Source organism: Phyllobates terribilis, unplaced genomic scaffold, assembly GCF_046119375.1.
Source record: "Phyllobates terribilis strain yellow unplaced genomic scaffold, ASM4611937v1 Scaffold_8__6_contigs__length_399053987, whole genome shotgun sequence".
Taxonomy (NCBI): Eukaryota; Metazoa; Chordata; class Amphibia; order Anura; family Dendrobatidae; genus Phyllobates; species Phyllobates terribilis.
The window spans coordinates 251,934,814-251,957,770 of record NW_027362768.1 but is presented as its reverse complement, the minus strand read 5'-3'; the positions used below and the strand labels follow the sequence as shown (position 1 = coordinate 251,957,770).

The following is a 22,957-nucleotide window of genomic DNA, read 5'->3' as shown; positions in this document are numbered from 1 at the left end:
TGTGATTTTGTGGTCAGCACATTCACCTTTGTACAGAACAAAGTATTCAATGAGAATATTTCATTCATTCAGATCCAGGATGTGTTATTTGAGTGTTCCCTTTATTTTTTTGAGCAGTGTACATTTCTAATTGGAGGTATTTGCTAATATTACACATACTACATATTGTGATAGGATCTTGGAAATAGGAATACCCCTTTAAGGATACATTTGCTGTATATACAACTTTGTCTTGCTGACACCATTTATGGAGATACAAATATACTGTATTGGAGTGAAGAAAATTAAAACTTTTAGGACAACCTGTCCAACTGTTTCAAACTTGATTTAGTTCACAGAATAAAAAATAAAACATTAGGGCAATAATGACTAGTTTATTTTTAACAGTGACTTGCTGTACAATGTCACTTTAACCCCCTCTATAACTAACAAATAAAGCAGCACTCTGTAGCGCTCTAGCATGCAAACATGAAATATATTAATCTTCAACTGCACTACTGTTCTAGAAAATAGGAATAACTGAATACTTAGCACATAAATTGGCCAATACATGTGTACCCGATAGCCACGGTAAGGCGATTCTCGTTGCTGGGAACCTATCTAATGTGAATCCTCTCTTTGACTGAAGCCTACATGTGAATGGGAAGGTAGGATCCTGCTATAATTAAAACCTCCTGGAGTGCTCAGTCAGACAGCCTATTTATACAAATATCAAAAGACTGACCGTCACTTCCAAAACAGAAAACTGGTGTGTACAGGTGCTTACCAAGAGTTGGAGATAGCTAATCTTCATAAGCACCTGTACACACCAGTTGTCTGTTTTGAAAGTGACGGTCAGTCTTTTGTTACTTTAACCCCATCAATCCCTATATCATGGACAAGTGTGCGAAGTGACAAACTACACTATAAGAGACCCCAGCCCAGTAAGGTAGGAACTAGTGATGAGCGAACATGCTCGGGTGTTTTCCAAGTATCTTTAGCGTGCTCGGGTGTTATGTTTTAGTCACTCAGTGCTCAGGATTTGCAACTGTTTGACAGCTTTAATACATGCGAGGAATGCCTGTTTCTTTGACAGCTTTAATACATGTGAAAAATGCCTAACAGTCGCAAATCATGAGCACGAAGTGACTAAAACATAACACACAAGCCCGCTAAAGATACTCGGCGAGCACCTGAGCATGCTCGCCGAAAGGGCTAACAGAACATACTCGCTCATCACTAGTAGGAAATACTATGAGCACAAAGCAACTAGTCTCCTACAGAATGCTTTAAGTTGTCAAATGAACCAAGTGCAGTAAAAAAATAATAAAGTCCATATTGTATAAATATGGAAGTCTGCTTATTATAGATCCATCAGATAGAAATTCTCATGTCTTTATCACTTTCTTGCTGTAGCAATCTGTAGGCCAGGATTAAGGACAATTAGGAGCTTCATGCTGCTGTTTTTCTTAATTTCATTAAATATTTTCAACATTTTTGTTTGCCATTACAGAATACGTCATACAATCATCTATATTTATTATAATCCATTTAATGATATCCTAACAGCCCAATCGTGTGGGCAAAATGAGTATTTTAATCATACACAGATGTACAGTAGTTGACAATCACATAAGTCTAATAACATTATGTCTAAGTGCAGATACAAGATGATATGGAAAATTAGTATCAGCAGAAATTTCCAGTTCAAAAATACTTTCTGAGTTCATCAGCCTCTGCTTCCATCTCTTCCTCAGATCTCCACTTCTCTGAAGCTTCCAGTACTTCTTTGTCATGGTCAAACAAAACCTCATACACAGTGTCATTCTTTTCAAAATCCCCCAATCGTCTGGGTAAAATGTGTACATGAACATGAGGGACAGTTTGTCCTGCCTCTGGACCATCTTGAATTGAGATGGTTAGGGAGGTGCCACCAAAGTGTTTCTCTACCACGCTGGAAACTCTCTGTACTGTGTGAAAGAGGTCACTCATTTCTTCAGGCATCAGGTCTTTAAAACGTTTTACTGACCTTATTGGACAGACGAGCACATGTCCTGGTACTACTGGCTTCCTATTCACAAGGGCAAAAGACAACTCCGTCCTTAAAAAGGTAACTGCTGGCTTAATGAGGTGTTTACCAAACCACAAAGACATGGCAGGAAAACCACCAGCAATGATCTTTACTGGGTTACTGAGAAAGAACAAATCTCCCTCTAAAATTAAGTAGAAAATAGTATATTTTTCAAAAAATAGGAAAGTATATTTTATAATGAGATGTCAAACAATCACTGTAAATTGGATTATTTCAGCTTGTAACAAGACATGGACTTATCAACAGTGAAATGACCAAGATTTAGCAATTCCAGAAGTAGATTCTATACCAGATTTGATTATAGTAGTTTCACACTGAAAGAGAAGAGAACAAAAAGTTAGAAACTTATATTATTTACTAAATCAAAAAAACTACAAACGTTGATTACGCTAGCAAATACACTACTAGGAACAAAGTAAAGTCGGCCTGTGGCACTATTTTGTCAACTGGATCGTGACTACTTTAACACCTTCACAACATTTGACATATCTATATGTCATGGAAGAGAAGGCATTCCCGACCAATGAAGTATCTATATCCACGTCATGTTATTCATGCGACCACCAAGACTAAATGCACGGTGATCGCATGAAGGTGCCACCTGCTGTTCTGACATCAGGACTTGTCGCCACGGGGGCTGGCACCTCCCCCCAGAAACTATGACCGCTGTGATTGGCTGATCAATTCTGAACAGTCAAGCACAGCGATTTCAGTGTTTCAGGCAATGATTGCTGCTGTAACAGCACTGATCATAAGCTGGTGCTAGGAGACTGCAGCGTCGGCAGCAGAGATGCGGTCTGACCTTACAGTGACCGCCCTGCGCTTCCTCATTCTAGCTTGGAGAAATTGCAGAGCGGTCACAAATTGTACAGTCTATTTTCCCCAATTATCCCTTTTGAAAATTAAAAGCTTTGTTATACAATTCTGAGAATCGCCTGAGGGTTAAAAATGTTCACTACACCGCTAGATTAATTCCTCAAGAGGTGCAGTTTCCAAAACGGGGTCACTGGAAGGGGTTTCTGCGGTTTTGTCTTGTCAGGGGGAGGGCTGTGGAGTCGGTAAGCCAAACCTCCGACTCCTCAATTTCCATGACAACGACTCCACGACTCCGACTCTCTCATACATGGCTCATGTTTAAGTGATAAATTTACTTTAGCACAGATTCATCTCAGCTAGAAGTCTAGACCCTTAGATCAGGAATAGGACATTTCATAACTTTCCCAAATTCTTATGAAAAAAATATTCCCCACAAACTGCATTGAACTAATGTACCCAATTTATTATACACTGCTCAAAAAAATAAAGGGAACACTTAAACAACAGAATATAACTCCAAGTAAATCAAACTTCTGTGAAATCAAACTGTCCACTTAGGAAGCAACACTGATTGACAATCAATTTCACAAGCTGTTGTGCAAATGGAGTAGACAATAGATGTAAATTATTGGAAATTATCAAGACACCCTCAATAAAGGAGTGGTTCTGCAGGTGGGGACCACAGACCACATCTCGGTACCAATGCTTTCTGGCTGATGTTTTGGTTACTTTTGAATGTTGGTTGTGCTTTCACACTCGTGGTAGCATGAGACAGACTCTACAACCCACAGAAGTTGCTCAGGTAGTGCAGCTCATCCAGGATGGCACATCAATGCGAGCTGTGGCAAGAAGGTTTGCTGTGTCTGTCAGGGTAGTGTCCAGAGGTGGGAGGCGCTACCAGGAGACAGGCCAGTACACCAGGAGATGTGGAGGGGGCTGTAGGAGGGCAACAACCTAGCAGCAGGACCACTATCTCAGCCTTTGTGCAAGGAGGAAGAGAAGGAGCACTGCCAGAGCCCTGCAAAATGACCTCCAGCAGGCCACAAATGTGCATGTGTCTGCACAAACGGTTAGAAACCGACTCCATGAAGGCCCAACGTCCACAGATGGGGGTTGTGCTCACAGCCCAACACCGTGCAGGACGCTTTGCATTTGCCACAGAACACCAGGATTGGCAAAGTCACCACTGGCGCCCTGTGCTCTTCACAGATGAAAAAAGGTTCACACTGAGCACATGTGACAGAGTCTGTTGATGCCATGGAGAGCGATCTGCTGCCTGCAACATCCTTCAGCATGACCGATTTGGCACTGGGTCAGTAATGGCGTGGGGTCGCATTTCTTTGGAGGGCCGCACAGCCCTCCATGTGCTCGCCAGAGGTAGCCTGACAGCCATTAGGTACCGAAATGAGCTCCTCAGACCCCTTGTGAGACCATATGCTGGTGCGGTTGGCCCCCGGGTTCCTCCTAATGCAGGACAATGCCAGACCTCATGTGGCTGGAGTGTGTCAGCAGTTCCTGCAAGATGAAGACATTGAAGCTATGGACTGGCCCGCCCGTTCCCCAGACCTGAATCCGACTGAGCACATCTGGGACATCATGTCTCGCTCCATCCACCAACGTCACGTTGCACCACAGACTGTCCAGGAGTTGGCGGATGCTTTAGTCCAGGTCTGGGAGGAGATCCCACAGGAGACCATCCGCAACCTCATCAGGAGCATGCCCAGGAATTGTAGAGAGGTCATATAGGCACGTGGAAGCCACACACAATACTGAGCCTCATTTTGACTTGTTTTAAGGACATCAAAGTTAGATCAGCCTGTAGTGTGTTTTTACACTTTAATTTTGAGGGTAACTCCAAATCCAGGCCTCCATTGGTTAATAAATTTGATTTCCATTGATGATTTTTGTGTGATTTTGTTGTCAGCACATTCAGCTTTGTACTGAACAAAGTATTCAATGAGAATATTTCATTCATTCAGATCTAGGATGTGTTATTTGAGTGTTCCCTTTATTTTTTTGAGCAGTGTATATTTTAGGAGTCGGAGTTAATCCATTTTATACCGACTCCACCAAAATAGGCTCCGACTCCACAGCCCTGGTCAGGGGCTCTTCAAATATGACATGGCATCCACAATATATTACAGCCAAAATTGCACTTCCCTTCTGAGCCCTGTGTCCAAACAATAGTTTTCCACCACATATGGGGTATTGGTGTGCTCAGGAGAAATTGCACAACAAATTGTATGGTCCATTTTTTCCTGTGACCCTTGTGAAAATAAAAAATTTGGAGCTTAAGGAACATTTTTGCTAGAAATTATGAGTTCAGACCCGTAGAAGCATACTCACGTGAAACAGCTGTCGTCTGCCACCTCTCCCCGCTGCCATGTTTTAAGGATTTGAATGAAGATTACTTGTGCCGCTAAACCTTTTTTGCTCTGGACATTCTACTTGCTGCCCCCATTTGGGACTGTTAGTCGAGCTCCACCAGATTTTGGCTTCCACATATGTTGGACCACAGTGTTCAGTCCTCCACCCCATTGTAATGATAGTGCCAAGACAGATAAGTTCTTTTTTGCATAGATTTTCTACTCCTCATGCTGTTTACAGATAGGTTAATTAATTTATATTTTGACAGATTGGACTTTTATGGACATAAAAGGTAATTGTATTTTTGTAATTTGTTTACTTTTTAATAATAGAAAAGGAGGGTGATTTGAACTTTTATTTTTTTATTTTTTCATATTTTTACGAACATTTTTTTTGTTCACTTTTCACTAAATTTGCTAGTCTTCTTAAGGGACTTGAACCTGTGAGCTTCTGTTCACTTGTACTATATACAACAATACCACCATATTGCTGTACATAGCAGATATGTTAGCAAGAGTACCGTCATGACAGGCACAGGGGTCTTCAGCAGATCCCCAGCCATCATGGCAACCCATTGGCGCTCCGAGACTGCTGAGATGGGTGAATAGAATAACGCACCCTCGTGTTGGCGCACTGTAAATGTCACTGTCAGAGATTGACAGCGGCATTTAATAGGTTGACAGCTGGAGGCAGTGCTCTGCTCCATGTGCAGCTGTTAAGAGGCAGATGATGGCTGAATATCACAGCCATCATCTGCCGGGAAAGATGCAGGCTCAATCAGACATCAAAGTCAGAGATCTGCCATTATGGTGTAACTGAACATCATGTTGGTAAGGAGTTAAAAGTGATACGTTTTTGGGAACCTTGATTGCTAAGAAACCAGGGGTAACCTTTAGGAGGACGCCCACTTTTAAGAACCTTCTAGAATTAAGCTGTTTGAGACAACATACAGATTATAACCCGGGAAAAAGATAGAAGGGTATTTGGAAACAATGATAAAAATAGGGTGTTTTAAATGTCATATAAAAAAGGAGGTCTCAGTCAGAAAACCATTCATTCTAATAGAACCAAATTACAGGAGAGATGTTCCAACAAAACCCCATCCAGAGCATCAATAATTATGTACTGGGTGGACTATACATGGGGCAAACAAAATGTCAGCGCACTATACAATGGCATAAATATAGGGACAACATAAAAAATGCTTCTAAAAACACGGTCTATAGAGGCGCAGAGGAGAATGATTAACACTTTACACTAGAACAGAGGATTCTGGAGTTATTTCTCATCTGATATGTGGAGAGAATGATGTGTTCTGGGCATATAAAGACCCCCTATCCAGAAAGCCTAAACCAAGCTGCAAGACCTAGTGCGGAGCTATCACAAGTGATGTGGCTGCTAGACAGGGGGGAGGTGCGGGGTCATAAGGCAAATCACAGACAAGGTTAGGGCGTAAGGATACTAAATACATTGTAGGGGCCGGACCACCCCACCAAGCCCCCCAGACACATTATACTACGGTCAGCAAACGCCGCAGGTACTGAGGAGTTCAGACAACAGTCTAGTGTGTATGGGGGCAGGACAAGTGAATGGCAGGGGAAATAGTGATTCGCCATGACCAATTTCGGTCGGCCACTGGTATGGGCTCCTGGAGATAAGTCCGGTGTGGGGCAGACGCGGCTGGTTGGCCCCCCATGTAACGTGCACGGCACTGAACACAGCCACGTGGTGCGGTGCTGCAGTCATCCAGCAGTGTTACCCCCGGACAAGCCATCTCCTGCACTCGCCATGTGAACACCCCGCATAATCCACTAGAAATGCCGCCATTCCGGCAGCTGCTACTTAGGACAGCACCCTGCACAATCCGTGCGGCCGCGCTGGCGTCTATCAGCAGGAGGACCGGCACTGCTGCTCTCACCTGCTCGTTCCCTGAGGACTCCTGGATCACAGCAGCGGTGACGAGCAGCCGGAACTTTCAAAACGAGGCTTGGAACCCGGAAGTCATGCGGCGACCACAGCTGATGCGACCATAGTAATGGAGGAAGAGCCGGAGAACTGTATCCCGACAGCGGCTGATGGCGGCTCTGCCATGAGCTCCATTCTGTCCTACGAGAACTTAGTTCACGCCGTGTCTGGAGCAGCAGTAAGTCGCTCACAAGTGATTTGTGTGGCTGAGATGTCCTGCAGCTTGTAATGACCATAATAGAGACCAGTCGGAGGCGTATATACCATAGGGTCCTATCGGTGCCGCTGTCTCCATTATGGATTGGTGGTCCCGTCCTCTGCAGGAATTCCAGGTTGTATACCTGTGGAGGCTCGGCTGTGTATGGCGCATCGTTATTGGGCACATCGGTTACCTAGGCGGCAGGACGGCTCCGAGCCCATGAGCTGGGCATCGTTCACACACCTCAGATTTACCACTGGTTTTTACAAGCAGCTCTGTCTCATCCAACACTGATAGCCTGGCACCTGAAGCCTTCTGTGCTGACCGTGGCCTGTCATGGCAGGACCTCCACTACGGGCACATTTATCAATGTGTTTATACACAGTCGTGGCCAAAAGTTTTGTTTTTCACAGCGTTTGCTGCTTGAGAACTTTTATACCTTTTACTCCGATGTTTCTATGTTCACTGAAGTGCAGGTATAAGTATTTCAAAAGATGTTACACTTTTATATACAAATACATCAATCTATACAAACAGCATGGAATATTTCTGGTGTTGACCCTTATTTTTCAAGACTTGTGTCCTTCGCCCTGGCAGCTGAATATCAGCTTCTGGGCCAAATCCTGACTGATGACCGCCCATTATTGCCTAATCAGTGCTTGGAGTTTATCACAATTTCTGTATTTTTCTTTGTCCTCCTGCTTTTTGAGGATTGACCGCAGCAGGTTCTCAATGGGATTGAGATCTAGGGAGTTTCCTGGCCATGGACCCGAAATTTTCCTGTTTTGCTTACCGAGCCACTTAGTCTTCACTTTTACCTCGTGACATAGTCTCCATAAGGGCCCAATGCTGGAAAAAACATTGTTCATCAACTAGGGTATGCTGCGGTTTTTATCACAGTCAGATTCAGTCCATGAAATAAATCACTGAACTCCTCTGCCCCATTCAATAACATTAGTATAAGTGCAGTCTGTTTTATCACGAACAGCACTCAGACCGAAAATAGGTTTGTGTGAACTTGGCCTACAAATGATATGAGAAAAGGATCCAGTCCGGTTGGCATTTTACCACTGATGATTTTTCAACTGCAGAATTTTTCCATAGAAAATATCTTCCATGTGGACAAACATCCATACAGGTCATATGTGAACATACTCTAAAAGTATTTAACCCAATCTAGTAGTAATGAAGTGACTGATGAACCAAATCTCTGCATCTGATGTTCACAGATGAGAATTTCATAAAGAGTTAGCAGTTCAGTTCCGGGAACCCATTCACAAAAAGGTTTTCATGGAGTTTTTGCTAAAATAAAACCACTACATGGTCACCATACTTTCTCACAATTTGTCCTTTTTGCTAGTTAATGTCACACATAACTTTACTTTAAATATGATTTTTATTACCCGGAAGAAGTCCAAAGTCCTGGGGGTCCGGCTTCCACCTAACTTGATACCACTACCCATTGTAGCAAAAAGTTCATCTCTGGAAACAGAGATGGGGACTGGAGTTCAGTAAGCTCATTACCACAGTTCTATCTCATTCAGTGTATTAGCTTATTAAATTTTGATCATGCACTCAAAAATCTTCCTATCTACATGATGTTGTTCTATGCAAAAACTGCACTGTGAGGCCTTGCCCTAGACGTAGAGACTGTACCGTCCATTCACTCTATGCCCTCTCTTCTGCTGAGGATACTCCTGTGAGCTCATTCCCCCGACTCCTCTATATTCGCTATAAGTCATCTTGTCACCCTCTGCTACCAATCTGATTGTGCTGTCAGTTCACGCCCTCTCCTCGTCTATGGATCCTCCTGTCAGTTCACTCCGCCTCCTCTTCTACGGATCCTCCTGTCAGTTCATGCCCCCCCCTCTTCTACGGATCCTCCTGTCAGTTCACGCCCCACCCCCTCTTCTACGGATCCTCCTGTCAGTTCACGCCCCCCCCCCCTCTTCTACGGATCCTCCTGTCAGTTCACGCCCCCCCCCTCTTCTACGGATCCTCCTGTCAGTTTATGCCCCCCCCTCTTCTACGGATCCTCCTGTCAGTTCACGCCCCCCCTCTTCTACGGATTCTCCTGTCAGTTCACGCCCCCCCCCCCTTCTACGGATCCTCCTGTCAGTTCACGCCCCCCCCCCCTCTTCTACGGATCCTCCTGTCAGTTCACGCCCCCCCCTCTTCTACGGATCCTCCTGTCAGTTCACGCCCCCCCCTCTTCTACGGATCCTCCTGTCAGTTCACGCCCCACCCCCTCTTCTACGGATCCTCCTGTCAGTTCACGCCCCACCCCCTCTTCTATGGATCCTCCTGTCAGTTCACGCCCCCCCCTCTTCTACGGATCCTCCTGTCAGTTCACGCCCCCCCCTCTTCTACGGATCCTCCTGTCAGTTCACGCCCCCCCCCTCTTCTACGGATCCTCCTGTCAGTTCACGCCCCCCCCCTCTTCTACGGATCCTCCTGTCAGTTCACGCCCCCCCCCTCTTCTACGGATCCTCCTGTCAGTTCACGCCCCCCCCCCTCTTCTACGGATCCTCCTGTCAGTTCACGCCCCCCCCCTCTTCTACGGATCCTCCTGTCAGTTCACGCCCCCCCCCCTCTTCTGCGGATCCTCCTGTCAGTTCACGCCCCCTCCTCTTCTACGGATTCTCCTGTCAGTTCACGCACCCTCCTCTTTTACGGATCCTCCTGTCAGTTCACGCCCCCACCCTCTTCTATGGATCCTCCTGTCAGTTCACGCCCCCCCCTCTTCTACGGATCCTCCTGTCAGTTCACGCCCCCCCCCCTCTTCTACGGATCCTCCTGTCAGTTCATGCCCCCCCCTCTTCTACGGATCCTCCTGTCAGTTCACGCCCCCCCTCTTCTACGGATCCTCCTGTCATTTCACACCCCCCCCCTCTTCTACGGATCCTCCTGTCAGTTCACGCCCCCCCCCTCTTCTACGGATCCTCCTGTCAGTTCACGCCCCCCCCCCTCTTCTACGGATCCTCCTGTCAGTTCACGCCCCCCCCCCCTCTTCTACGGATCCTCCTGTCAGTTCACGCCCCCCCCCTCTTCTACGGATCCTCCTGTCAATTCACGCCCCCCCCCTCTTCTACGGATCCTCCTGTCAGTTCACGCCCCCCCTCTTCTACGGATCCTCCTGTCAGTTCACGCCCCCCCCTCTTCTACGGATCCTCCTGTCAGTTCACGCCCCCCCCTCTTCTACGGATCCTCCTGTCAGTTCACGCCCCCCCTCTTCTACGGATCCTCCTGTCAGTTCACGCCCCCCCCTCTTCTAGGGATCCTCCTGTCAGTTCACGCCCTCTCCTCTTCTAGGGATCCTCCTGTCAGTTCACGCCCCCCCCCTCTTCTACGGATCCTCCTGTCAGTTCATGCCCCCCCCTCTTCTACGGATCCTCCTGTCAGTTCACGCCCCCCCCTCTTCTACGGATCCTCCTGTCAGTTCACGCCCCCCCCCCCCCTCTTCTACGGATCCTCCTGTCAGTTCACGCCCCCCCCTCTTCTAGGGATCCTCCTGTCAGTTCACGCCCTCTCCTCTTCTAGGGATCCTCCTGTCAGTTCACGCCCCCCCCCTCTTCTACGGATCCTCCTGTCAGTTCATGCCCCCCCCTCTTCTACGGATCCTCCTGTCAGTTCACGCCCCCCCCTCTTCTACGGATCCTCCTGTCAGTTCACGCCCCCCCCCCCCTCTTCTACGGATCCTCCTGTCAGTTCACGCCCCCCCCCCCTCTTCTACGGATCCTCCGGTCAGTTCACGCCCCCCCCCCCTCTTCTACGGATCCTCCGGTCAGTTCACGCCCCCCCCCCTCTTCTACGGATCCTCCTGTCAGTTCACGCCCCCCCTCTTCTACGGATCCTCTTGTCAGTTCACGCCCCCCCCCTCTTCTACGGATCCTCCTGTCAGTTCACGCCCTCTCCTCTTCTAGGGATCCTCCTGTCAGTTCACTCCGCCTCCTCTTCTACGGATCCTCCTGTCAGTTCACGCCCCCCCCCTCTTCTACGGATCCTCCTGTCAGTTCACGCCCCCCCCCCTCTTCTACGGATCCTCCTGTCAGTTCACGCCCCCCCCCCTCTTCTGCGGATCCTCCTGTCAGTTCACGCCCCCCCTCTTCTACGGATCCTCCTGTCAGTTCACGCCCCCCCCCTCTTCTAGGGATCCTCCTGTCAGTTCACGCCCTCTCCTCTTCTAGGGATCCTCCTGTCAGTTCACGCCCCCCCCCTCTTCTACGGATCCTCCTGTCAGTTCATGCCCCCCCCTCTTCTACGGATCCTCCTGTCAGTTCACGCCCCCCCCTCTTCTACGGATCCTCCTGTCAGTTCACGCCCCCCCCCCCCCTCTTCTACGGATCCTCCTGTCAGTTCACGCCCCCCCCCCCTCTTCTACGGATCCTCCGGTCAGTTCACGCCCCCCCTCTTCTACGGATCCTCCTGTCAGTTCACGCCCCCCCTCTTCTACGGATCCTCTTGTCAGTTCACGCCCCCCCCCCTCTTCTACGGATCCTCCTGTCAGTTCACGCCCTCTCCTCTTCTAGGGATCCTCCTGTCAGTTCACTCCGCCTCCTCTTCTACGGATCCTCCTGTCAGTTCACGCCCCCCCCCTCTTCTACGGATCCTCCTGTCAGTTCACGCCCCCCCCCCTCTTCTACGGATCCTCCTGTCAGTTCACGCCCCCCCCCCTCTTCTGCGGATCCTCCTGTCAGTTCACGCCCCCTCCTCTTCTACGGATTCTCCTGTCAGTTCACGCACCCTCCTCTTTTACGGATCCTCCTGTCAGTTCACGCCCCCACCCTCTTCTATGGATCCTCCTGTCAGTTCACGCCCCCCCCTCTTCTACGGATCCTCCTGTCAGTTCACGCCCCCCCCCCTCTTCTACGGATCCTCCTGTCAGTTCATGCCCCCCCCTCTTCTACGGATCCTCCTGTCAGTTCACGCCCCCCCTCTTCTACGGATCCTCCTGTCATTTCACACCCCCCCCCTCTTCTACGGATCCTCCTGTCAGTTCACGCCCCCCCCCTCTTCTACGGATCCTCCTGTCAGTTCACGCCCCCCCCCCCTCTTCTACGGATCCTCCTGTCAGTTCACGCCCCCCCCCTCTTCTACGGATCCTCCTGTCAGTTCACGCCCCCCCCCTCTTCTACGGATCCTCCTGTCAGTTCACGCCCCCCCTCTTCTACGGATCCTCCTGTCAGTTCACGCCCCCCCCTCTTCTACGGATCCTCCTGTCAGTTCACGCCCCCCCCTCTTCTACGGATCCTCCTGTCAGTTCACGCCCCCCCTCTTCTACGGATCCTCCTGTCAGTTCACGCCCCCCCCCTCTTCTAGGGATCCTCCTGTCAGTTCACGCCCTCTCCTCTTCTAGGGATCCTCCTGTCAGTTCACGCCCCCCCCCCCCCCTCTTCTATGGATCCTCCTGTCAGTTCACGCCCCCCCCCCCTCTTCTACGGATCCTCCGGTCAGTTCACGCCCCCCCCCCTCTTCTACGGATCCTCCTGTCAGTTCACGCCCCCCCTCTTCTACGGATCCTCTTGTCAGTTCACGCCCCCCCCCTCTTCTACGGATCCTCCTGTCAGTTCACGCCCTCTCCTCTTCTAGGGATCCTCCTGTCAGTTCACTCCGCCTCCTCTTCTACGGATCCTCCTGTCAGTTCACTCCGCCTCCTCTTCTACGGATCCTCCTGTCAGTTCATGCCCCCCCCTCTTCTACGGATCCTCCTGTCAGTTCACGCCCCCCCTCTTCTACGGATCCTCCTGTCAGTTCACGCCCCCCCCCCCTTCTACGGATCCTCCTGTCAGTTCACGCCCCCCCCCTCTTCTACGGATCCTCCTGTCAGTTCACGCCCCCCCCCTCTTCTACGGATCCTCCTGTCAGTTCACGCCCCCCCCCCTCTTCTACGGATCCTCCTGTCAGTTCACGCCCCCCCCCTCTTCTACGGATCCTCCTGTCAGTTCACGCCCCCCCCCTCTTCTACGGATCCTCCTGTCAGTTCACGCCCCCCCCCTCTTCTACGGATCCTCCTGTCAGTTCACGCCCCCCCCCTCTTCTGCGGATCCTCCTGTCAGTTCACGCCCCCTCCTCTTCTACGGATTCTCCTGTCAGTTCACGCACCCTCCTCTTTTACGGATCCTCCTGTCAGTTCACGCCCCCACCCTCTTCTATGGATCCTCCTGTCAGTTCACGCCCCCCCCTCTTCTACGGATCCTCCTGTCAGTTCACGCCCCCCCCTCTTCTACGGATCCTCCTGTCATTTCACACCCCCCCCCTCTTCTACGGATCCTCCTGTCAGTTCACGCCCCCCCCCTCTTCTACGGATCCTCCTGTCAGTTCACGCCCCCCCCCCTCTTCTACGGATCCTCCTGTCAGTTCACGCCCCCCCCCCTCTTCTACGGATCCTCCTGTCAGTTCACGCCCCCCCCCTCTTCTACGGATCCTCCTGTCAGTTCACGCCCCCCCTCTTCTACGGATCCTCCTGTCAGTTCACGCCCCCCCCTCTTCTACGGATCCTCCTGTCAGTTCACGCCCCCCCTCTTCTACGGATCCTCCTGTCAGTTCACACACCCCCCCCCCCCTCTTCTACGGATCCTCCTGTCAGTTCACGCCCCCCCCCCTCTTCTACGGATCCTCCTGTCAGTTCACGCCCTCTCCTCTTCTAGGGATCCTCCTGTCAGTTCACGCCCCCTCCTCTTCTACGGATCCTCCTGTCAGTTCACGCCCCCCCCCTCTTCTACGGATCCTCCTGTCAGTTCACGCCCCCCCCTCTTCTACAGATCCTCCTGTCAGTTCACGCCCCCCCCCCTCTTCTACGGATCCTCCTGTCAGTTCACGCCCCCCCCTCTTCTACGGATCCTCCTGTCAGTTCACGCCCCCCCCTCTTCTACGGATCCTCCTGTCAGTTCACGCCCCCCCCCTCTTCTACGGATCCTCCTGTCAGTTCACGCCCCCCCCTCTTCTACGGATCCTCCTGTCAGTTCACGCCCCCCCTCTTCTACGGATCCTCCTGTCAGTTCACACACCCCCCCCCCCCTCTTCTACGGATCCTCCTGTCAGTTCACGCCCTCTCCTCTTCTAGGGATCCTCCTGTCAGTTCACGCCCTCTCCTCTTCTAGGGATCCTCCTGTCAGTTCACGCCCCCTCCTCTTCTACGGATCCTCCTGTCAGTTCACGCCCCCCCCCTCTTCTACGGATCCTCCTGTCAGTTCATGCCCCCCCTCTTCTACGGATCCTCCTGTCAGTTCACGCCCCCCCCCCTCTTCTACGGATCCTCCTGTCAGTTCACGCCCCCCCCCTCTTCTACGGATCCTCCTGTCAGTTCACGCCCCCCCCCCCTCTTCTACGGATCCTCCTGTCAGTTCACGCCCCCCCCCTCTTCTACGGATCCTCCTGTCAGTTCACGCCCCCCCCCCTCTTCTACGGATCCTCCTGTCAGTTCACGCCCCCCCCCCTCTTCTACGGATCCTCCTGTCAGTTCACGCCCCCCCCTCTTCTACGGATCCTCCTGTCAGTTCACGCCCCCCCCCCCCTCTTCTACGGATCCTCCTGTCAGTTCACGCCCCCCCCCCCTCTTCTACGGATCCTCCTGTCAGTTCACGCCCCCCCCCCCTCTTCTACGGATCCTCCTGTCAGTTCACGCCCTCTCCTCTTCTAGGGATCCTCCTGTCAGTTCACGCCCTCTCCTCTTCTAGGGATCCTCCTGTCAGTTCACGCCCTCTCCTCTTCTAGGGATCCTCCTGTCAGTTCACGCCCCCTCCTCTTCTACGGATCCTCCTGTCAGTTCACGCTGTGAGGCAGTGACCAGGATCGTATACAAGGGACGTTATATATCCCCCAGAATGTGTACAGAGACCTATTATATCCATTGGAGTGCATTGCAGTCACAGACACAGCTGCGGCTGCAATGCAGGAATGAAGGTGAGCAATCACCTGGTCAGACTACCTGGCTAAGGCAGATTAAGTAAAACCTGGCAGGGCCTTCATTTCTTGGAGGAGGTCACAGGAGGCAGTGGGGCGGCCTCTTCCCTCCAACCCGGGTTTTCCAGTGGCTCTTGCCACAGGTCCTTTAAAATCCCTGCACTAAGGATTAGTGGTGTTCAGTGTGGGAACCTGCTAGGAGCTCAGCAGGATTGAGTGTGGCTGAACCCACGCCTGAGAAGCCTCTGCACCCGTCAGGCTCTGAGCTGCCCGGCGCGGTCGTTGCCCACGGCAACCGTTGTTTAAAGACTTGTGTTAACCCGGCTGCGAACCGGAGGACTGTCCTGTTTACCCGTGAGTTGCTGAATAAAGCTGTTTATGTTGGACTTGCTTGGGTCACTGCCTCAGTTACTGCACAGTGTGAACACCGCCGCCTTACAACGCCCTCTCCTCTTCTACGGATCCTCCTGTCAGTTCACGCCCCCTCCTCTTCTACGGATCCTCCTGTCAGTTCACGCCCCCTCCTCTTCTACGGATCCTCCTGTCAGTTCACGCCCCCTCCTCTTCTACGGATCCTCCTGTCAGTTCATGCCCCCTCCTCTTCTACGGATCCTCCTGTCAGTTCACGCCCCCTCCTCTTCTACGGATCCTCCTGTCAGTTCACGCCCCCTCCTCTTCTACGGATCCTCCTGTCAGTTCACGCCCCCTCCTCTTCTACGGATCCTCCTGTCAGTTCACGCCCCCTCCTCTTCTACGGATCCTCCTGTCAGTTCATGCCCCCTCCTCTTCTACGGATCCTCCTGTCAGTTCACTCTTCCGCCTTTCCTCTTACCTGATCGGCATGTGAGTTAGTTTCCCCCTCTTTTTCTCTGCTGCAGAATATTTTGTCAGTTCACTTTCCTCTTCTTCTGCAGATTAGATAGGTTGAAAAAACACGCAGGTTCATAAAGTTCATCTTTTCTCCACCAATTATACATTCTTTGTCACTAAATTGTCTATATCCCACAATGCCATTTCTGCTGAGGAAAGCAGCCATCCCTTTTATAAAAGCTTTTATAGTGTTGGACATTACTACCTTTTGTGGTAGGTCATTCATCTTTCTGACTGCTTTAACTGTAAAGAACCCTTTCCTATTTAGCTGCCAGAATCACCTTTCTTCCACCCATAATGAGTGCCCCCTGGTCATTTGTAAGGTCTTTGGGAGGAGTAAGTGCAAGTACATTGTACTGACCACACATGTACAGTGCTGTGCAAATTAATTGGGACAAAGCATTTTTTAAGTAAAATCGTAAGTTGGTTACCAGTCAATGATTCAAACCAGTTTTAACTGCTTTGAACAGGTGTGAGTGTACAACCTTGAGTAACAAAATGTGGTTTGACTGGTTTTAGTCAGAAAATAACAGCTAGCTGCCCCCTCAGCTTCAGTTGAGAGCTTGTTTCTGTGAGGAGTGGTTTAGTGTACTTTTTCTCCATGCCACAATTCCAAGTGTGTGAAGAAATTCCTGGAAGAAAATAAAGTAAAAGTGCTGGACTGGCCTGGCAATTCACCAGACTTAAATCCTATAGAAAATTTGTGGAGCATTGTGAAGAGACATCTTGGCAAAATGGACTGTACAACTAAAGAACGCATGATAAACAGTGCCATACAAGTGTGGTTCCATGATGAAGAATTGAAGAATTTATGCAAAAACTTGGTAGAATCAATGCCAAAACGCATTTAAAATCTCATATCTGCTAAAGGAGGACATATTTCTTACTAAAATTAGTATGTAACAGTGCATTATAACATTTTCTTATTTAAATATTCAAAAATGTGTTTTTTTGCTTTGGCCCAATTAACTTCCACAGCACTGTATTTATACATATAAATTAGATCTCCTCTAAGATGTCTTTTTTCTAACCTAAACAAACTCAACTTTTCCAACCTCTCATCATATGAGAGGCCTTCCATCCCTTGTAATAATCTAGTTGCCCGCCTTTGAACTGACTCTTAACTTCTGAATATCTCCCATCTTTCTAAATTGTGGAGCCCAAACTGGATCCCATATTCTAGATGTGACCTCACAAGTGATTTCTAGAGGGGTTACAATACATTGGGATCGCGGGATTTTATTTCTCTTTTCATACATCCTAAAATCTTGTTTGCTTTTGCGACTGCTGCTTGACATTGAGTACTGCTGCTCAGCTTACTTGTAACCAGAATACCCAAGTCCTTCTCCTGTTCTGTAGTCCTGAGTATACTCCCATTTAATGTATATGCAGCAATAGGATTACTCCGTCCTAGGTGCATTTCTCTGCTTTTATCTACATTAAACCTCATTTGCCAAGTGTTTGCCCATTCAGTCATCTTATCGTTTTGTAATATTGTAATGTCAAGATCAGATTTTAATATCTTACGTGGTTTGTTGTCATCAGCAAAGGCTAACACTTTACTCTCAATCCCATCCACAAGGTCATTAATAAAGAGGTTAAAAAGAATCGGTCCTAGCACAGATCCCTGCGGTTCCGACTGCTGACTATATCTCATTTAGAGAACGTACCATTCATGACAACTCTTTGTTTTCCGTCTTTTAGCCTGTTTCTTATCCATCTGCATATACAGGTGCATCTCACTAAATTAGAATATCATCAAAAAGTTAATTTATTTCTGTTCTTCAATACAAAAAGTGAAACTCATATTATATAGAGTCATTATAAACAGTGTGATCTATTTCAAGTGTTTATTTCTGTTAATGTTGATGATTATGGCTTACAGCCAATGAAAACACAAAAGTCATTATCTCAGTAAATTAGAATACTTTATAACAACAGCTTGAAAAATGATTTTAAAATCCGAAATGTTGGCCTACTGAAATGTATGTTCAGTAAATGCACGCAATACTTGGTCGGGGCTCCTTTTGCATCAATTACTGCATCAATGTGGCGTGGCATGGAGGCGATCAGCCTGTGGCACTGCTGATGTGTTATGGAAGACCAGGTTGCTTTGATAGCAGCCTTCAGCTCGTCTGCATTGTTTGGTCTGGTGTCTCTCATCTTCCTCTTGACAATACTCCATAGATTCTCTATGGGGTTAAGGTCAGGCGAGTTTGCTGGCCAATCAAGCACAGTGATACTGTTGTTTTTAAACCAGGTATTGGTACTTTTGGCAGTGTGGACAGATGAATGAAATTTCCATCTCCAAAAAGCTTGTCAGCTGAGGGAAGCATGAAGTGCTCTAAAATTTCCTGGTAGACGGCTGCGCTGACTTTGGTCTTGATAAAACACAGTGGACCTACACCAGCAGATGACATGGCTCCCCAAACCATCACTGATTGTGGAAACTTCACACTAGACCTCAAGCAGCTTGGATTGTGTGCCTCTCCACTCTTCCTCCAGACTCTGGGACCTTGATTTCCAAAATGAAAATTGGAACTCTGGAACCTTGTGGAGTGTGTCAATGACTGCCTTCTGGACATCTGTCAAGTCAGCAGTCTTCCCCATGATTGTGCAGCCTACTGAAACAGACTAAGGGACCTTTTTAAACTCTTAGGAAGCCTTTGCAGGTTTTTTTTTTTAATCATTTTAATTTACTGAGATAATGACTTTTGTGTTTTCATTGGCTGTAAGCCATAATCATCAACATTAACAGAAATAAACACTTGAAATAGCTCACTCTGTTTGTAATGACTATATATAATACACGAGTTTCACTTTTTGTATTGAATAACTGAAATAAATTAACTTTTTGATGATATTCTAATTTAGTGAGATGCACCTGTAGTTCCCCCCAGTCCTTGCTTCTGGAACTTTAGTATAAGGCTGTTATGTGGTACAGTATCAAATGCCTTTGAAAAGTTCAGATAAATCACATCAGCCACATTACCAACCTCTCTACTCCGTACATCTCTGAACTAATCTCCCCATATATTCCCTCATGGTTATAACCTCTGGTCCTCCCAAGACCTCCTTCTCTCCTCCACACTTATTTGTTCCTCACGCAATCGCCTCCAAGATTTCTCCCCAATATCCCCCGTCCTATGGAATTCTGTGCCTCAACACATTCGATTATCCACCACACCTGGATCTTTCAGACAGAACCTGAAAACCCATCTCTTCAAACAAGCTTACAGCCTGCCATGACCTTGCTTGCTGCCACCTCAACCAACAACACCAGAGCTACTGCAACCCCTCAACCTACTGTCTCCGCCCAATTCCTGTAGAATGTAATCCCTCAAGGGCTGGGTCCTCTTCCCTCCGTACCGTTCTATCATTGTTAGTTTGTTTACTGTAAGTGATATCTGTATTTTGTATGTAACCCTTTCTTATGTACAGTACCATGGAATCAACGGCGCTATATAATTTAATAATAATAATCTAGATTTGCTCTTACCTCCTCATAGAAACCCAATATACTTCTTAGACACGACTTATCTTTCCTGAATCCATGCTGGTTGTCTGTTATTTATATTATTTTCTGCAATATATTTTTGCAGGTCATCTCTTATAATGCCCTCAAATATTATGCACAATAATAATGTCAGATTTACCGGACGGTAGTTACTTGGATCCACCTTATTATTGGATCCTCCAATCCTGTGGCACCAACCCTATTACAAGAGAGTCTAGGAAGATGAGATACAGCGATTCAATTACTGAACTCATTTCTTGTCCTGTTAACTCTCTGTCCCTTTTATCCTCTGTTACAGATCATCCTCTCATTTCCCTCTCCCTCTTGTCCACTGCTACAGATCTTCCTGCCAGTTCACCTTCCCTCCTGTCCACTGCTATAGATCCTCCTGTCAGTTCCCTCTCCCTCATTTCCACTGCTACAGATCTTCATTCAGTTTGGGATCACTGGGTCCGGAAGAGGAAGCACTGTCACTGCTTCCTAATCTGTATGCACAAGCGCTGGTTCATAATTATATATACAGAGATTGAGAATGCAAACATGGTAATAAGCCATGTTTGCCTTATCTATGGGGAGTGTGACTGTGTCTGATGGCTCCCTGCCCCCACAGCTGCATGATCTCCTGCAAGCAGCTAACTCTGCATTGATGCTTTAGAACATCAGTGCAGAGTAAATTATGGACTGCCCAGATATTTATAGTCTATGGGCGTTCCAGAAGTAGTTAAAATGAAGCATATGATAATACTCCTTTAAAGGGGTATTCTCAAGTTTGGAAGTTATGCCTTATCTACTGGATTGGAGATAACTTCCCAATCGCTAGGGACCCCCACTGATACCTAGAACCGAGGCTCTGAAGATCATCTTGGTGATGGATCGGTGGTTGATCATGCATACTGCCACTGCATTCACTCCTATTGGGACCGCCTGACATACTTTGACTGCATCTGCCTCATTATAGTGAATGGTTCTGTCGGGGTTTCTTCTGAATCCCATTTTTCTGGAATTTAGAGGGAAACCCCAATATAAGTGCTCAGCATAGAGCACAGGATAAATCTGAAACTAACCTTAAAAACTATCAAAAATATTACGCACTCCAAAATGCTACCAATAAAAACTTCAACTCATCCTGCAAAAAAGCAAGTTACCACTCACATCAGTCATCTTTCAATGGAAAAATAAGTTTTCCACTTCACAGGTAGTTCAGAGTTCTGGAAAAACATAATCATGGCTTTCCACCAATCTACAGAATCTGTGCTCCCAAATCCAAATGGCCCATCCCTTCTGAACCCCACGTGCACCGAAACCACATTTAGCATCCACATTTATGACAAAAGTGTAAATGGCACCCACAAACTATTCCAGCAAAATCTGCACTCCAAAAGTCAAATCATACATATTCCTACTAAACCCTGCAATTTAGACAAATGGTAGCTTTTGACAACATATCGCTGCATTTGGGAAAAAATTGTGCAACAAATTTTTGGGTTCATTTATTGCTATTACCTCTTGTGCAAAATGCAAAATTTTAATGAATGAAAAATGTAATTTTTCCCTTCCCCACGATAGCACCGTGGAGATAGGATCCGCCCCAAAAAACAGGAAACGTACATCTTTAAAAGATGGAGACTCCCTATACGCTACAGTAGTTTTCTGCTCTTGAGAGACCTACAGTTTCCCAGCTTCTGCTGGGGGGATAAGAGAAGTCTTACTTGGGGTGGTTGGTCCCAGCAGAAGATCCGTGAGCGGCCGGAGCATGGCAGGGCTCAGTGCAGTGGTGGAGGACGTCACTTCTGGTAAAGGGAACATGGCCTGCTATGTATCCCCGGGAGGCAGTAAACCAGTGTGGCATCTCCAGAGGGAGAGAGCTTGGCCTGGAATAGCGAAGTGTCTTCTCGAGGAAGGAATATTCCTGGTGGCAATCCGGAGGGGGAAGCACGACCTGGCATGATGCGGTGCTCCCCGCAGCCGTCTATGAAAGGCCGGGACAGGAAGTGATCAGTTCCAGGGTCCACGTGACGCCATTTTGGTGGGAGGCGTATAAATTCAACGCCTCATGGCAAAATCATCCTAGCTGGAAGAATATTCCAAAATGGCTGACAGCAACCAGTCAGGAGAGCGTACGGAAGAAGCAGCAGCGCTGGCCTTGGTAGGTCCTGCGTCAGGTGGGGTGAGTCCAGGGGTTCCCCTGCACAGATTATCCTAATGCCTGTATTTTTACTTGTACGTATTATAGGACAGGCCTAGGAAGGCACAAGCCAAAACAAAACGTAAGGAATGGTACCAATAAAGACCAATCAATTAAAGGCCTTCCTATATACCAGTCATAAATTTTACATAAAACAAAATAGGAGTACACAGCCAAATAAAGATAAAATATATCAAATTTTATTGAACAAAAATAATAAAAATATAATTAAAAACCAACAGAGAAGTAGTACCAAGAATAGAGACCTGACCTGGGGAGCATGCTCGTTATATCACATCTTTTACAAAAGATAAGTATAAATATACAGAAAATAACGTGCACTATATACTAGTTGCAATGGATAGGAATGGATGTATCCTGGAGACAGTGAAATAGACACATCAGGGAATACAAAAAAAGTATATCACATATAAATAAATACTGGATAGTTCCACTATGTTATAGTGCCCAAATGTCACATCATCACCAATATTGACAGATGCTAGTCATCATGTCATGAACCAGAAGAAACACTATAATACATATAAACAGGCAAGGCCTCACAGAATAGTATATGTGCCGGTTCAAGTACATACAGTTGTGCTCATAAGTTTACATACCCCGGCAGAATTTTTGCTTTCATGGACTTGTTTCAGAGAATATGAATGATAACAAAAAAACTCTTTCTGTCATTGATGTTAGAGGGGGCAATACACGGTATTAAGAAATGGGGTATGTGAACTTTTCATCAGGGTCATTTGGATGTTTTTGGTTGTCATTAAGGTTTAAAAAGAGAAAGCACAGTAGTTTGACAATAAATGGCTTCACCCAACCAATAACCATGAGTGGAGAAAAAGTTTTTTTGTTATCATTCATATTCTCTGAAACAAGGCCAAGAAAGCAAAAATTCTGTAGGGGTATGTAAACTTTTGAGCACAAATGTATGTACTTGAACCTTACATATACTATTCTGTGAGGCCTTGCCCGTTTATACGTGTGGTAGTGTTTCTTCTGGTTCATGACATGATGACTAGCATCTGTCAATATTGGTGATGATGTGACATT

General features: G+C 47.7%; 2 protein-coding genes across 3 annotated transcripts in view; one reads left to right on the top strand and one right to left on the bottom strand.

Annotated features, from left to right (window-relative positions):
* Positions 1-1,511: 1,511 nt before the first annotated feature.
* FHIT (fragile histidine triad diadenosine triphosphatase) lies at positions 1,512-7,275 on the bottom strand. The gene is made up of 2 exons (XM_073644166.1): positions 7,173-7,275; positions 1,512-2,385 (listed from the first exon to the last, which is right to left on the bottom strand). The coding sequence occupies exon 2, from the start codon at positions 2,131-2,133 to the stop codon at positions 1,687-1,689; it is 447 nt and encodes a 148-aa protein (XP_073500267.1). The 5' UTR covers positions 2,134-2,385; positions 7,173-7,275; the 3' UTR covers positions 1,512-1,686.
* Positions 7,221-22,957, top strand: part of SLC25A17 (solute carrier family 25 member 17) — a 132,956-nt gene continuing 117,219 nt past the window's right edge. The window contains exon 1 of one of the 2 annotated variants that reach the window (XM_073644164.1): positions 7,221-7,397. In XM_073644164.1, coding sequence (XP_073500265.1) covers positions 7,290-7,397 — 108 coding nt within the window. In that variant the 5' untranslated portion in view covers positions 7,221-7,289. The remainder of the gene's footprint in view (positions 7,398-22,957) is intronic. The other variant, XM_073644165.1, reaches the window with a different exon arrangement.

What these genes read in the sequence shown, in the direction of transcription:
- FHIT (XM_073644166.1), bottom strand. Translation starts at nt 2,133, where the DNA reads ATGTCTTTGTGGTTTGGTAAACACCTCATTAAGCCAGCAGTTACCTTT.